Raw genomic sequence first — 16124 nt, forward strand, 5'->3', positions numbered from 1 at the left:
ATTTGTGTAATTGTCCTCTGCGCAGCTGGAATTTGGAAGAATATCTGCAGTTACTTCTCATTGCTCAGCCTGCACCAGGGATTCATGGCTGCACAAAGGCTGCCTTTGCTATTGCAGGGGATGCTTGTAAATCCCTAAGTTTTTTTAATCTTTCTTTCTACTATTACCACATTTAGCTTGGCTGATGCGAATACACTCAGGAGTTTTGGTGGACCTTACATATACATTTTATTAATAAAACAGTGCTGCGAGACAAAAATGATTTCGATTAGTGTGACAAAGAAACGGCATCTGCTTAACACTCTGAGGATCAGTTTATCATTGAGTAGAAAAGAGACACATTTGTCAATAGTAAACCCACTGGGCTAAGTGGTTTTTTTACAAATAACAGTGGATTAGTGTGCTGGTGGTCCCTACTTCTAATGTTTGGGAAATTACCTTTCAGAGAGAAAATATTCAAGTGAAAAAAATTACGACTACTATCGACTAGAACAGGAATGTTTCCGGTTTGGGAATGAAGCACTCAGCACCGCTGGCAAAAGTACAAATTTAAGGATGTACGATGGGCCAGACGGAGAATTTGGTCTGGTTTTGTGGTCGCTGTTCTGTAAACTGATTTTAGCACTGCAGTCCCTTCTGCTGCTAGCAGATCAATGGACCCTCCACCGCCAGGCAGAACCGAAGCCAAACGTAGTTTTCCAAAACTGTATCCAATCCTCCCCTAAAGCCTGCGCCCTGCACCACTGCTCGGCAACGAGATGCACAAAGAGCAAAGGCGGTAACAATGCACAACCCGGCTAATTAGGTCAGAGCCGAGCCGCGCGCGGATGCGACCACTGCAGCCCTCCTCCTCCTCCTCCTCCTCCTCCTCCGGAACGTGGAAACCCCCCGCTCCGCTCCGCGCCGGGCACCGCAGCTTTCCCCGGCGCCGAAGCGGCCCTTCGGCCAAGCGGCGCCGCTCGCTGCCCGCCGCGGAGAAGCTGCCCCCCGCCCCGCGGGGGCTGCCGCGCCGCCGGGCCGGGGCCGGGGCCGGGGCCGGGGCCGGGGCCGGGACTCGCACCGCGGGCGCCGAGCGGGGCTAAGCGCCGCCCCTCGCCCCCTCTCTCTCCCCCTCCTCCGTCCCTCCCTCCCTCCCTCCCTCCGCCAGCCCTGCCCCGCCGCCTGGCACCGCCGCCGCCGCGCCCGCCCCGAGCGCTCCCCGCGCCGCCGCTCCGCCAGCCGGCCCGCCGCCGCTGCTCGGCCCCGGCCGGGCGGGGACTTGGCAGGAACTCCCGGGGAGAGAGCGAGAGTGCCTGCCCCCGCCGCCGCCGCTCCGCTGTGGCTTTTGGGCGGAGGAGGAGGAAGGTCTGGGCTCGGCCGAGGAGCAGCTGCCGCCGGAGAGGAAGAGGCAGAAGGGAGAGAGAGACGGAGAGGCGGCTGGAGCCCCCCAAAGTGCCCCCCCATCCCTGCACTGCAGGCTACATTTCCAGCTTCATGGGCAAAGTGTGGAAACAGCAGATGTACCCCCAGTACACCACCTACTACTACCCCCAGTATCTGCAGGCGAAGGTAGGGTACGGCACGCCGGGCGGCGCGGCGCGGCGGGTCTGAGGCTGGCTCCGCTCCAGGGCGGCTGGCCAGGGCCGAGCCCGGACGGGGGCTCCGCGACGCGGGGCACGGCCCGGGGGAGGCGGTCAGGTTGCACCGGGGGACGGAGACAGGAAAGAGCCGGCAGCCCCTTCCTGCCGCCCGCCGCCGCCCCGGAGCGCCGCCGGGGAGCGCCGCCGGGAGCCCCCGGCCGCCCGCGGCCGCCGTGCTCCCCGCCGGGCTCCCAGCCCTTCCCTTCGCCCCCGACTGTGCCGTCTCCGACCTGTCTCCTTCCCTCTCGCCTTCCCCCTCCCGCCGGCGGTCCCTCCTCTTCCCCAGGGCTCTCGGCGCGTCTCCTCCTTCCCAACCACGACCTCGGCCACCCCGCTGCAAAGCGGAGCTCTGCGGAGCCCGGGGGGCCCCGCTCCTGCTGCCTTCACCTAGCGCAGCCTCCTTGAACGCGGGGAAACGACCCAAACTTTAGCGGGCAGGCCCCAAAGTGGGGCTGTCCGCTGTCGATAGCCGCACTTTCAGCTGGGGCGGGGGTGCTTTGACATCCTGGGAGGTGGCAGTGGCAGGGCGTGCTTGTTGCTGTGATGGGGATGGCCGTAATTCCACTTAAATACGGACACTGAGGAGGCTGCTGGACTCGGATGGATCCTCATTGTCTGTGGAGTTGGACCTTTGTGAGCTGCCACCTCGCAGTTTACAAACTGGATTAAAAACGCATTAAGGGTCCAGCTCCTGGTGGTTAATGTTGTACACGGGTAGCTGTTGTTTGCAGGAAAATTGATGTTAGTAGTTCTTGTGGTGGTGGATCTCCATCTTTTTTTTTCCCTTTCTCCTTCAAGTCTGTAAGGGCAGCCAGCCCCACTGCTCTAGAAGCATCATGCTGCAAACTGGCAGATGCAGAGGTGGTTGCATCAGCTGTCTGGAACATTTAGCATAAGCCTCTCCAACCACCAGTGTCACTCCTCACAAATCAAAACAGACCCATATGAGGCTGCTGCAATGTGTGAACTTTTTTTAGGGGTTATAACTGTGGCGTGGGGGTGGATTTTGGTGCGGTTTTTCTGGGTTTTTTGCTGTTGAAGTGTCCTGCCTGTGTGGCAATGACAGGACAAGAATTCCCTTCTCTTTATCTGCACACTTGATAGGCTCTTCTTTTTATTGTGTTCTGTGTTACTATATTGTGAAATGTAATTTATACTGCTTGGCTGAAAAATAAATTCAGTTTGACAGCCATGAGGCGTTTTACAAGTCAGCAATGAGGAAGCTTTGAAATGTGCTTTCATAGATACAGAAATTGATAGAAATATGATGAAGGTCTTTAGGTGATTTGAAATGACTAATCTCTTAAATGTGTAATCGACATCAGGCTAAATAGTACAGTCTGTAGCCATTTAAAGATTATGCTGCAGAGTAATCACTTCAGTACTGTTTAGATATAAATTTTTAATGCATTATTTTTAAGAAAGGTAGAGTGCCTAAAGGACAGCCTTTTGCGTCACTTAGCTGTACGACTATATAAATATTCTCAAATGAAAAAATGTCTTTGTTCAGAAACTTTTACCTTCACGATTTTGTGTGGCATTAGTAAGTTACGAACCAAGTATGTAACATTGAATATATATAAAGCAATGTCACTTGGCTTCTTTGACCTGTAAATAATTGAAGAGGGAGATAAACTGTAATAGCTTACTGTAGTTATTAGAGTATGATCATAGAAATCCATGATCCTGTGAGAAAGCTTGATGGACCATGTTTTGAAAGTGTTTCCTGTACAGATAATTTAATATTGATTTGTATTACAGTCAATGACATCTTCAAAACATCTTGCAGTCTTTGCTATAAAATTATACAGCCTGAAATTGCATTACTCTGTTTCAGCAGAGAGAACACACAGCCATTTGACCTACACACATGAAATCAAATATCTGGGAACCAGTGAAAGTTTCCTGTTTTCAGAGATCTTGATTTTATAAAAGGAATAAAAGAAAAAAAGGTGGCTCCTTGGTGTAAGGGACCAGTAACTGTAAGTTTTGATATTCAAATATGCAGAATTCAGTAATATAAGCAATCTTCTCACTATGGGTCCTCTCTGAACATGTAGAGAAATTAATTTGATTCATAGTTTTTAGCTGTTCTATTCTTTGGGCCCTAAACCAACCCATTGTCCAGTACGTGAACTATTTCAGTAATTCTGGAGAAATCTTTGGGTTTTATTAAAGACAAATTATAATAGAATTGAATAGCCTTTGCTGAATGTATGATGGGTAATGGTACATGATTACACTGGGGGAGGTAAGAGATTTTGAAACTAGAAGTTTTGCTTCCCATCTTACCCTTATTTAAGTAATGATGGAAAATCTGCTGACTAATAAACTGCAAATCGATAATAAGGAAATGACAGGAATTGCTTGAAGATGGATTTTTTTCTGCAGAGCGCTCAGAAATACTCATTAGAAATTGCATGCATTCCTAATGGTTCGTTAGGTTAAAATGTTGATGTGGTCAACTATTTTAATTGCTACAAAATATGGTATAGATTTTAAAAACAGATTTTGTATTTGTCTGTTATGATCTTCACAATCTTATTCATGAAGTATTCAAGCTGGTTCAGTCATGTATTCTGGGAGGAAATATAAACATTTGCTGTGATTCAGCACCTCCCTCCCCCTAATCTTAGGGAGTTCAGTATCAAAAGAGATTAGTGAAACCATGGACTTAAATGAAATGAACAAAATAAACACTGGAAGAAGGTGTAAGGCTTTTAGTATGAAAAATCATTACGGCAATGAAAATAGTTTGAAATGGTTTCAAATTGAAGCTTGTAAAACCTTCTGCATTGTTGGGACTGCCACAGTTTTTACTCTGGCAAATGATATGTTTGACATAGCTGTTAAATTTTTGTGTCTTCTAATGAATGTATGTTTTAGGACAGTTCCTATATTGCAGCATTGTATGGCGTGTCAGAGAGCATCAAAAATATTGTCCCAGTTCAATGGATGTTTCTAAAGGTTTAGATACTTTCTTTAACAATATTTCTGTAACAGTGCTTTTCAAAATTTCAACTCAGTTGTATTTCATTTCCTTACTTAATATTTTATTTGTAATGAAGTGATTCTGTATTTCAACATTTCAGAAAATTATGTTATTTAAGATTGTATGTGTTTTACTAGTGCTTAAAGACCTCTCTGACCAGGAGTCAAATCTGACTGTGCTAGGCGAAGTATTGTAACATTTAACAAGACAGTTAGTGTACACATAAACAAATACAAATGTATATATACATCTCTAGGCCACAATCTGTTTGCTTTGGTCAAGTAAGAAATAAAAGTGAATTTATATTTTGTTTTCCTTTACCTAAATATCAAATGGAATTCAGGGACACAACGATTTACAAATAAATTGTGATAACTAGCTGTATTACTGGTTTTTCCTTGGACAATAATGCGACAATATGACTAATTTTACTGATAGGTTTCTGCATCATAAAGGAAAGTTCTTTGTATAAGAGAGAGTTAGTAGAAAACAGCAACATTTCCTATAGATAGCATGGTTTATTTAAAGTGCAAGCATTTAATAGTCATGGATAGTATTTATGTGATACTTGAATTCTATTTCTTTTGTATGGTATTAGGTAACAACAACCCAGACGAAATGAAATCTTGTGAATCTTGCTAAATTACCTTGGAGCGGGCTTCTAACTGTATAATTTGGTAGCTGCAAAATTAGTGCCCTGGCAGCTGTGAAAAGAACTAAGATTTCTAGAAGTTTGTGTAGGTTTGTAGGCAGGACTGTAGATTGATGTAAACTTGCAGCGAGCAGGCAGATTCTGCCATGTCAAAAACTTATTTTCAGGCTGTTGACAGCAAACTTTAAAATGGGAACACTTAATTTTTATCCAAGCCTGCTGATGGCAGAGCATGTAGGAAATCAGTTAACAGGGAACTTACTGTAGTGTTAAAGTGGATATGAAACTTCAAAAGTGTACCACATTGTGGAAGGGAAAGAAGTGTAAAATTTACCAATTTTAAGAAAAACTTGAGAGTGCTGGTAGTGAGGTGATCCCTCCGGCTCTATAAAATAATCTCAGGGGATGTAAAATATGGAGAAATGAAGAGTGTTCTCTAGAAAGAGCATTTTCTCTTCTTCCAAACATCCCAGTCCAAAACTGGGAGTGCCTGTTTGCATCCATCCATCAGACAGGCCAGTGACTTTTTGTCACTGGTCACAATGATTGTTTTATGTAATTGTTCCAGCTAGCTTATTTTGTGTGGGGCATCTCTATCCTTGTCCCAGTTATAGCTCCTTTTAACTTTTGAAGTTTAGTTCAGGTGGCTTGCTATGAACTAGAAGTATGGCCTCCAGAAAGTATTTCTACAAACTGTTGCTAGAATAATTCTTGTATATGCAAAAGTTGAAGCCTTTCTAGAAATGGATCGAGCAAAGTTCATACAAAGCTCTGCAAATGTTCATCCTCCTTGCCTTGAATTACTCCAGTTTTAAATTATTCTGTATCAGGGCCCCTCTCGAGAAGTAATGTCAGATTAGTCCCATGGGCAAACGTGCAGTAGAAGCAGGATGTAACCAGATATGTTGCTAATAGTAGTGACTTCAGGAAGGTTTAAACCTAGATATTCCATGCTGGGAGCACTGCATTGTTTGGTGGAGTCAAAAAGGACGCATGTTAATATATCGTGTATGTTAATTTACATCATTGTAACTGTCTAAATAACTGGTAAAGGTGCATGAAACGTGGAAACATTTCACAACATCATCATCTTGAAGACGGGCTTCATTGAAGTCAACATAAGTTTTGCCTTTGATTTTAGATGAGCAACATTTTATTTACTAGAAACTCAATTCATGCTTGGGTTATGCTGACCATGCTTGATTTGGGGGTGATTTGCAATGACATGATATTCATAATCTTCACTTTAGAGGAGAAAAAGTTAGGCAGTGCAACATATAGATTGTGTGATGGGGGCTGGAATCAAGGAGAAGTAGCAATGGCATCCATAAGATGTGCTGATTTTGTATTTTTTCTAGGGAATCTTTTAAAAAGAGTTCCTAAAAAGCCACAACTTTCCTCCCTTAATCCAGCCTCCTTAGAGAGAGGAATGGTATAAATATACGTGGACTAGAGACTGAATTTGCAAATGACCAAGTAAAAAATATTTCCCCCACATCGTTAATGGTAGAAATGACTGGTTCTTATTAGCTTTGTAATTTCTAGACATTTGAGACTAAACTCATCCCTAGAGTACACTGTGCTTGGGGCTTAATTTGATACTGCGTGATTGGCCTCATTTAACAAATGTCAACAAAATCTTGGTCCCTCTCCTTGATTCAGTAGTAACTTTACTGCTGACGTCTGAGTCAGATCCTGAGTCTGATAGTCTTATGGGACTGACTTTTACAGAACAGTGATAAACCAATATATGACTTGAAAAAGGCTTGAAACATTTATCCCGTGCTGTTTTCCTTTTGTGTTTGATTGTTAACCCTCCCAGGCATCGGGTATACGCTCCAAAACCCTGTCTATGAAGTTTATATCCAGTAGGTAGGCAACAGCTGTAAGAGACCAGTATTACACAGTATGTCTGATTTGTACCAGTGTATTTTCTAGCTTTACCTTCAACACAGGATCCCAAGGCAGTCATGAAAGGTGTGCAATAAGTTTGTGGGGGGAGAAGTTAATTTTCTTTGAATAAAATGGTTCTTTAAAGTATGTTTTCTTTCACAACTCAACTGTTACTCTTGGTAATGACGGTAGTTTTTTCTCATTACTTTTAAACCAGAGTTGAGCATGCTGTTTAGATTCTTAACCTTATTTGTAAAGGGAACCCTATACTTCAAAATACTTTGCTTCTAGTTAGAGCATAAAACTTCAGGTCTCAGTCTCAAGGATGAAATTTACTGAGAGTAAATTTCTAAGCTTCCACTTAGTGTTGAAGGAACAAAGAAAAGAGAGGCAAAATTATTGACATTTTCCAATGGAGAATAATACACTGTAGTAAAGCATTATTTTCTAAATCTATTCTTCTATAAAACAATACCTTTCAGAAACATATCTATTTAGGATATACATTAAAAGAACCACCTCGGGCACAATTTTTCAGCTGCTTTAAAGTCCAAGCAGCAGTTTGAGCTGTCAATGTTGATAGTAGATGCATCACTCTTACTCAGAAAGGTAATTGATGCTACTAATCCAGTGGTCCTAATGAAGGACACTTGATTCTGATAGCAGTGAAGAAGTTTGATCAAAGGTGTAGTAATAAACTGGAAAATATAGCTTGGTACAGTTACGTATTTCAGTTTCAGTCTTCCAAGTAGTCATAATCAAGAGCAAATAACAATGGTTTAAAAAATAAATTGTTTTTCATGAAATTATGCTTTTGGTTTGAGAAATAGTCCTTTGAAGATATATGCTCAGATTTAGCCAAAAATATGCTACAAATTATGTACTCATTTTTGTTGTATTGTATAGACTTTCTATGGCCTGTGCAAAGTAGTGATCATAACCATTTCTACTGGAAAATCACCTGCTTTGTTAAAAAAGTGAAAAATGTTGGAAAAACGTGCTGATAAAAATCTGTTCTATCTGAGTTTAATTCATTTCAGTCAAAACACAGGCACACAACAGATTCAGGTCATATTTACTGGGGCTAATAGGTGATAATTATTATCTGACTTCATGCGTTTTCTTTGTCTTCCTCAGCTGAAAATACCGAGACCTGCATTTAAATGTAATTTCATTAAGTTCTAAACGGAATTATATTATCTCAGAATTGAGGAAGACAAAGAGCTTGGACATGGGAATAATGAGGTACCATGGCTCACTTGCTTCATGGTAGCTTTTGAAGCCACTGTGCTCTGTTCATGGTCTGAGACCGTAAGAATACCTTTAGTCTCAATTGCTCTGACTTGATGAAAACATTTCAAAATATATTTAAGTTAAATTTCTGAAATCTCAGTGTACATGTAAGGCCTGTGGAAAGCGCTTCAGAATCAGTCCAGGTAGATAAACAGAGCTTACTGATGCAAAATGTAACTCAAAATGTTCAGTGTGAGTCTTGTGCATTGAGAGGAAAGTACTGATCTTCTGTAGAGAGGCAGAGAAAACGGGCTTCACTGTGTGGATTTTACTACAGGTTAAGAACTGAATTCCCTTGCTTGTCTCTTGGCAACACACACTGACACAATTTCTATAGCAGTTTATAGGCTGTGGTAGTATCTGTGACCTCTTCTATCCCTCAGGCCATAGCTACATAATCACTTTAATTTTACATAACTATGCACAGCAGCCAAAAAGGGCAGTCTTGTCTTTCCCCATTGCCCCCAGCAACTCATTCCTGTCCCTTCCCCTGTGCTGGCACTAGCATTCGTATGATCAGTCAGTGAGCTGAATCAAGAAAGCAGTCTGGCTGAAAACTAACCCCCAAAACCCCAGCTGTAATACATTTTTACAGTGGAGCAACTAATGAGATACTTAAGGAGTTTGAGATTTGCATAGCTATGGGTGAAGTTGTCTCTGAGAAAAGTATACCCTCTTGGGTCTCACTTTTGTACAACAAAATGGTGGTGCTTAACTTTTCTAAATAAAAGGCCTTCCATGTTCTTGGCCAAAAGGGCCAAAGATCCCAGCCAAAGGAAGATACCACAAAGCTCTTAGGTTACCAAAATCTGTTGATTGCATATATATGCAGATAACTGCTAGCATAATTTTTCTATGACTTTATTTTCTCTTTTACTGTTTTGAATTGTGTTAGATGTTGGTGCACTAAGTTAAAAAAACATTTGAGTCTGTCTGTCATTCTTACAACCAATGAGTGTGGAAGAAAGGGTGAAATAAGTTGCTGAGAAGGCTTAAGTTAAGTATAGGCCTGGGAAGAAAGAAAGAATCAAATGTAAATGGGACTTCCAGAGGCCTTGTAGCGTAGCGTTACATCTAACTTTCCGTTTTCAGCACAGTGCAACATTGATATTTTATTTCATTCTGGGGAAAGAGGGGAGAAGGCTGGCACTTCAAATTAGCAGCAGCTGCAGAATTAAGACAAGGGTGTTAGTGACTCATTTGGAAAAGTACTAGCTAAAACATTCTGTCTCCTAGAAGAAACATTTAAGAAGGGTTTATGATATAAACTTTGAATTTCATGAATAGTGCCTGTGACCTTCTGGTTTCTTCCCGGCAACTTTTCTGATTAGTGACCATTTGCTTTTGACAATTGCATATTAAAGTGAGGAGAATACATGGGGACATTTTGGAGGGGAGAAATCTCCGTTAACAGGGTCAAAGACTCCAGAATGCCTCTTACTTCTCTTGACCCAGTCAGTTAGCCAAAAATTCAGATTCTTATTGTTCCAGGTAGAAGGAAAAAATGGTGATACTTAGTTGTTTCTTTGATGTAGCTGAATTACTGACAGAGAGTAGTCAAACTCCAGTTTCCCTGAACACAGGGATCTTGAATAATAGAAGCAGTTTCTTTGTTCTCAGTCCCAAATTCCTTTCCCCAATTCACTGTTCTCTCTGTTTAGGCCTTTTACAGGACCGTATACTCAGTGCTTATGTTTAGGTGGTTCTTTCCCTGTCTGTATTTGGGTGAGGTTTTTTCCCTCCTCTGATGAACATGTGTATTTCCCTGTTTTATCCCCAGGTCCTACAAATAGGTTTATTTAGCTTTAAGAAGAGAAGGCTAAGGGGAGATCTAATTGCTCTGTAAATCTGTCAAGTGAGAATGTATAGACAAGGTGGAGCCAGACACTTCTTGGAGGTGCATGGGGGTAGGATCACAGGATAGTTCAGGTTGGAAGGGACTTAAGAGCTCTCTAATCCAACTTTCTGCTCAAAGCAGGGTCTTCTAGAAGATCAGACCAGGTTGCTCAGGGCCATATCCAGTCTGGTCTTGAAAGCCTCCGAGGATGGTGACGCACAGGCTCTCTGCACAACCTGTTCCAATGCTAGCTGTCCTCATGGTGAATTTTTTTTTTCCTTATTTCCAGTCCGAACCTCTCTTGTTTCAACTTATGCTCATTGACTCATCTTCACACCATGTACCACCGTAAGAACCTGGCTCCTTTTCCTTGATAACCTCCTTAGAGGTTTCCATTCCACAAATGGAAAGCTGCTATTAAGTCCCAGCGAAGCCTTCCCTTTTCCAGACTGAACAAGCCCAGTTCCTTCAGCTTTGCACAGAGCATGTCATCCAGCCCCTAGCCATCTTGACGGCCCTCCACTGAACTTGCTCCAGCTTATCAATGTCTGTCTTTTACTGGGGGCCCAAAGCTGCATGTAGTAGTCTAGATGGAGTCTACCAAATGGGGGGATAGTCACTTCCCTCACCCGAATGCAGCCCAAGAGGCACACCTTTCTGCCAGAGCATGCTGCTGGCTTATGCTCGGCTTGCTGTCTGCCACAACCCCCCAGGTCTGTTCCAGCAGAGCTGCTCCCCAGCCAGTCAGTCTCCAGCCTATGTCATTGCAAGGGACTCTTCCTTCCCAGGTGCAGAACTTGCACTTCTCTGATATAAAAATGTTAAACCCAGGATAGACCCTTGTGACCCTTGTAGTGCTCCACTTGGTACTGGCCTCCAGGTAGAGTATAACCCATTAACTGTGATTCTCTGAGCCTGACCATCCTGTTAGTTTCACTGCAATCTAGTTGTCCACTCATCCAGACTATAATGTCTTTACCTTGGGTCCAAGAATATAGTGGGACACAATGTCAAAGTCCTTGCTAAAATCAATGTGAATGACATTCACTGCTCTCCCCTGGTCTACAGATCTAGTAGTTTTATCATAGAAGGGAATAGGCAATAGGATGCAACACAATGGACACAAGTTGTGACATGAGAAAATTGTAATTAGATATGAAAAAAATTTTTTTTTCACCATAAGGGTGGCCAAGCACCTGAACAGGTGCCAAGAGATGCTCTGGAATCTCTTGAAGACAGTAAAAACTCAACTGGACAAGGCCCTGAGCAACCTGATCTAGTTGAACCTGCTCTTGGAGGGAAGTTGGACTAGATGACCTCCAGACGTCCTTTCCAAACTAGTGTGTGATTCGATAAAGTAGACCCTGATAACTGTCATCAGCATAAGAGGCTCTAAAGTAACTGTTACTCTTCCTTCTGTGTTTCATCATTGTAAGCTGTGATATGGTATTTAGAAGGGAAAGGTATAGAAGGAATTCCCTTTTTCTATTTAACAGAACATGCATTCTACAAATATGCAAATGACATTTCAATAATCTCTTCGGCATGCAAATTCCCTTATCCCATTTTAGCAAATAACTTGTTTAAGCTGCTTAAAATTTAAGGTTTTGGGTTTGTCTGCTTGTTTGTTTTTCTCCTGGCAGAACATTATAGTGCTACAAAACTATGCTGTAAATTGTGACAGACAGTGTATACATTTTCATACCAAACCATTTCTTTAGGCTGATGTTTCTTGTTCCTCCATCAAGTCTGAATTTGTTGATAAGTTTTTGTCTTGGACATGGATTAAAAATTAAATAAAACAGTAATTAACCCCAAATTTAGATCTTGTTTCTTTCCAAACAGACATTATTCAGAGGAACAGCAAAGAGTACTGAGGAAGGCAGTGTTCTGACTTTCTAGTAGAAAAAAATGGGAAGAATTAGCCTGTTCCTGTTGCTCTTCACTGACAGTTCTGCTATATCTCAAGTGACTTTTCTTCCAAATTACAGTAAGTTCATCAGCTGCAGAAGCTATGGATATGTGAAGGGCTTCCAAACCCACCCACCCAGCTTCTTTAGCCTGCTCTCCTTTTATTAGCACTTCTTTCCAGTGTCTTTTATATACTCACTCCCCCATATTTTCTAAGGATTTTCAGTGGCAGGTATAATAATAGGAAGCTCTCATGATCCCAAACCCTGAAGTTAATCTTAAAGATGCTGCTTCTACTAGATCTTAAAAAAAAACCATAAAAAATCACAGCTATAGTTGTCAGCCAGATTGCTGCTGAGAAAAACATGTAAAACCCACCAAATGCCAGTTCATTTTTACACTGCTAACTAAATAACATGATCATGGTTGTTCATTAATTCTGAAAATCAGGTTTCTTGTTAGGTGCCAGAATATGTATTTAGGGACCTAAGACAGGATTAAGTTGGCCTTAAGGTGACTTCCTCATGGTCAGAAAGTTGCAGAGACAGTGGCATCATCACTCCAAGTCATTATCATAGAAAAGAAATTGCCTAATTGAACACTTCTTTACTTCCTTCTTTATCCTAGAGTGTTTACTTTGATGCTGACTGGGCTGTCTGAATAAAAATAAAAGTGAAGATTTTTACAAAAATATAGATTTGGAAAGAAATTAAGAGATATTTGTGCACTGGGGATGTTTCTGCTCTTAGGAATTTTAAATGCTATGCTTGGACTTTTATTTAGTTGAGGGCCTGGGACTAGGGAGGAGTGTTATCCAGCATCTAACACTTACTTGCTAAGTAGCCGTGCATCTTTCTGGGACAAATAGCAAAAAACGGTGGTAAAAATGAAAGAAGAATGGCAGAAGTTGACTTTGCCATGTTGCCCCAAAAAGAGGCCGAAAAGCAACTATGCATATTTTATATCTGCTACCACTTTCCTCCTTTTAAAACTGAAAGTGGAATTCCATGTCAGATGAGTAATTGAATAATGAACAAATGAATAATAAATACTTTTTTTTTTTACTCATATGAAATATAACGGGTCATTTTCCATGCTTACTTATACTCTATTCGGCTCTGTCAAAGTTAGTATAAATGGCGCCTCTTTTACTGATATCTGTATGAAGTTTAGAAATGCATATATGTTGAACAACTGAACTCCTGGCATTTCCGCAGCACACCTTGTTAAGAGTAGGGATTTATCTGAGTGTTGTCTTCCAAAATGTATTCCGTCTTTCTCATTGTTGGAAAGCGTGCTGCATCTCACCCACTTGCTTTTGCCATCCAGGGAGGATGCTGCAGATCCCTGTGCTCTGGTGGGGGTTGCTAATACTTGTATATACACTTTTTTAAAATGTGTTGGATATCTAGTTTAGTTTAGATTTACCTACCAATTGTTAGAAAATATTCACTGTTGATTCAATTTCCTTGATTGACTAGTTATTGTTACTCTTTGATTCTTGACAGTGTGGTGTCTACTCTGCAGGATAGCCTGTGCTTTAGGTAACTTAGATATTGGGCAATCTAGTGAAGTATGTATCTGCGTGTATTATTTATAAAATATTCTGGGTTGCTGTCTGTATAATGAAGGCATTCATGTGTAAAATGGGCACTAGTTGTGATTTTTTTCATAAATTAAGACCTTAGTCCTTCTCTTGACACTGATACTGAGCTTCATGTGTTCTCTAATTTAAATGGCCATAGAATCTAGTCTTTGCAGAAAATCATGCACCATAATCTTACTTTTATTTTATCTCAAGAAATAATAAACATTATAACATTAATTTTCATATTTATTTCATTACAGCCCCCCATTTTTCAATTTAAATGAGCTGCAAAATCTCCAGACCATACCAGACTATTGTTCATGCCAGCCTGCAGCTTTAAAGCAGAATTCAGGAGCCATTTGCTCTGGATCCCTTGGAGACAGCGGAAAGGCGGCTCGCTGGTATCAAGGGTTGTATAGAAGTCTGAGCAACTCTGGCTTGCCTCATTACTGGAGGATGTCAGGAGACTGAGCTGGGATTTCTGGGAGTAGAAAGCTGAGAGCCATGTCTGGGAATGACAAATACTTCACAGTTTTAGTGAGAATCTTTTGATAATTGATACTTACAGGAATAGCATCTGGAAAAGAGGAAAGGAAAGCATGGCTCAGGGTACCAACGAGATAACAACAGAGGAGTAGTCTGGTTTCTGTAATTTCATGTAATGTTGGCTTCAATGAAGCAATAGACACCATTGGAAGAACTACCTGCCGTTAGTCCTTACTCCCACATTGAGAGCCAGAGCAGCGGGTCTCGGGAGCGGTGGATGTGCACAGAAGGGAGGTGGTTCCATGGGGCCGATCCGCTTTGCTTTCTTTGCCCCCCTAGCATTGAGCTTATCTCTGAAAGTGGGTTAAATAGGCTCTTAAAAGCTGGCTATAGACCTCTCTCTTGAGCCTTGTTTGTCATTTGAGATAGGAAAAGAGGAAAAGGTAAGTGAAAAATATAAAGCTGGACAGAGGGAAAATATAAGGAAAACTAATTTTTGAAAGAGGAAAATTGCTGTACAGAACAGATAAGGGAAAAGAATAAAAGAGAAAAGTGCAGGGAAGAGAAAAAGCACGGTTGAGTGGAGAGGCTGTGGCATGTGTGCCAGAGCATGGCACAAGAAGACACCTCCAGCTGCCAGGCCATCCACGGGGAGTTGCATCTCCAACAAAAGGAGATTGAAGGCAGTATTCTGCAAGAACTCAGTTTGGGGACTGCTAAAGTTCAGCAAGAATTAAAGGTTATTTTTACAAAAACAATGGAGGGTGTTGAGGAACAGACAGGCAAGACCTCTGGGAAAGGCCTTGTTTTATACAGATTGTGAGAGGACAAAAGGTACTTGCGGGGCAAATTTGGCAGTTATCTTTGCCCCTTAACTGGTGCAGCCATATTGTGATACTGTAGATAAAGTTACAGAGGTAAACTCCTCAGAATTGAAGACTTTGCCATTTCTTTTTATTTCTTGTAGATTATACATCTGTTTTGTTATTACACTGAAACTAGAGTAAGTGGAAGAACTTCCTGAACACACTCTGAAGTGACGTGGTGATGTTGCTGTTCTTTTTGATATTTTAGATGTTCAGAAATTCTCTTATCCCAATAGGTCTGGCATGAATCTGAATCCAAGAAAATAGACAGTATAGCAAAGAGTAAATGGAGTTAGCATCCACTTAGCAGCCAGAATATCACTGTACTGTATCACACACTACTCCTGGCAAAAGTGGCTAAACAGAAAAAAAAATCGGAAGGCATCCATCTCAATATAAAAAATTCGAAGAGTATGCATGGAAAATAGAGTTCAGTTACACAGTATATCAGCTAGAGTGAAACTTTGAATTTATAGCAACGTATTTTCAATGTCTTTAAACTTTACACATACAGAGACATACGCTTTCTTATATTAAAATTTTCATCATTCATTTGTACTGTTTGTACTATGCCAGAACACTTCTGTGCCCAAGCATGCTGTTCTGGTCATGTGTCTGTCAGCTCAGAGGCTAAGGTCCATCCTAGCAGCCTGAGTGGATCCGGTGCTTGGACTTGAAATAACATTCCATCCTGCTTTGGTGAGCGGAGAGGTGGGCTTTCTATTTAGATTAAGGTCACTTGGAGGGAAAAGCAGGACCAAGAGAAGGTTTGAAGTGCCTAAGTCACCACCAGAGAATAGCATTTTCGGTTCCTATAACTGAGATGGGATGATTTTAATTCGTATTTTTTGTGAAGTGGCCAGAATCACTCTAAACTGTGCTGTAGCCTTTGGAGGTGGTGGAGATCATGATATTACAAAGGGGTAACACAGAGCTTGTATTTTTCTGTCACAGTCTATCCCCATGGAGCAACACAGCCCAAAAAAG

At 41.8% G+C, this 16124-nt stretch overlaps 1 protein-coding gene across 2 annotated transcripts in view; it reads left to right on the forward strand.

The window, feature by feature from the left end:
- Nucleotides 1-1255: 1255 nt before the first annotated feature.
- The window catches only part of RBMS1 (RNA binding motif single stranded interacting protein 1), a 147315-nt gene continuing 132446 nt past the window's right edge, over nucleotides 1256-16124 (forward strand). For both annotated transcript variants that reach the window (XM_076342774.1, XM_076342775.1), the window contains exon 1: nucleotides 1256-1548. In XM_076342774.1, the coding sequence (XP_076198889.1) occupies nucleotides 1474-1548 (75 nt within the window). In that variant the 5' untranslated portion in view covers nucleotides 1256-1473. The remainder of the gene's footprint in view (nucleotides 1549-16124) is intronic.

This window comes from Aptenodytes patagonicus, chromosome 6, assembly GCF_965638725.1.
Source record: "Aptenodytes patagonicus chromosome 6, bAptPat1.pri.cur, whole genome shotgun sequence".
Lineage (NCBI taxonomy): Eukaryota > Metazoa > Chordata > Aves > Sphenisciformes > Spheniscidae > Aptenodytes > Aptenodytes patagonicus.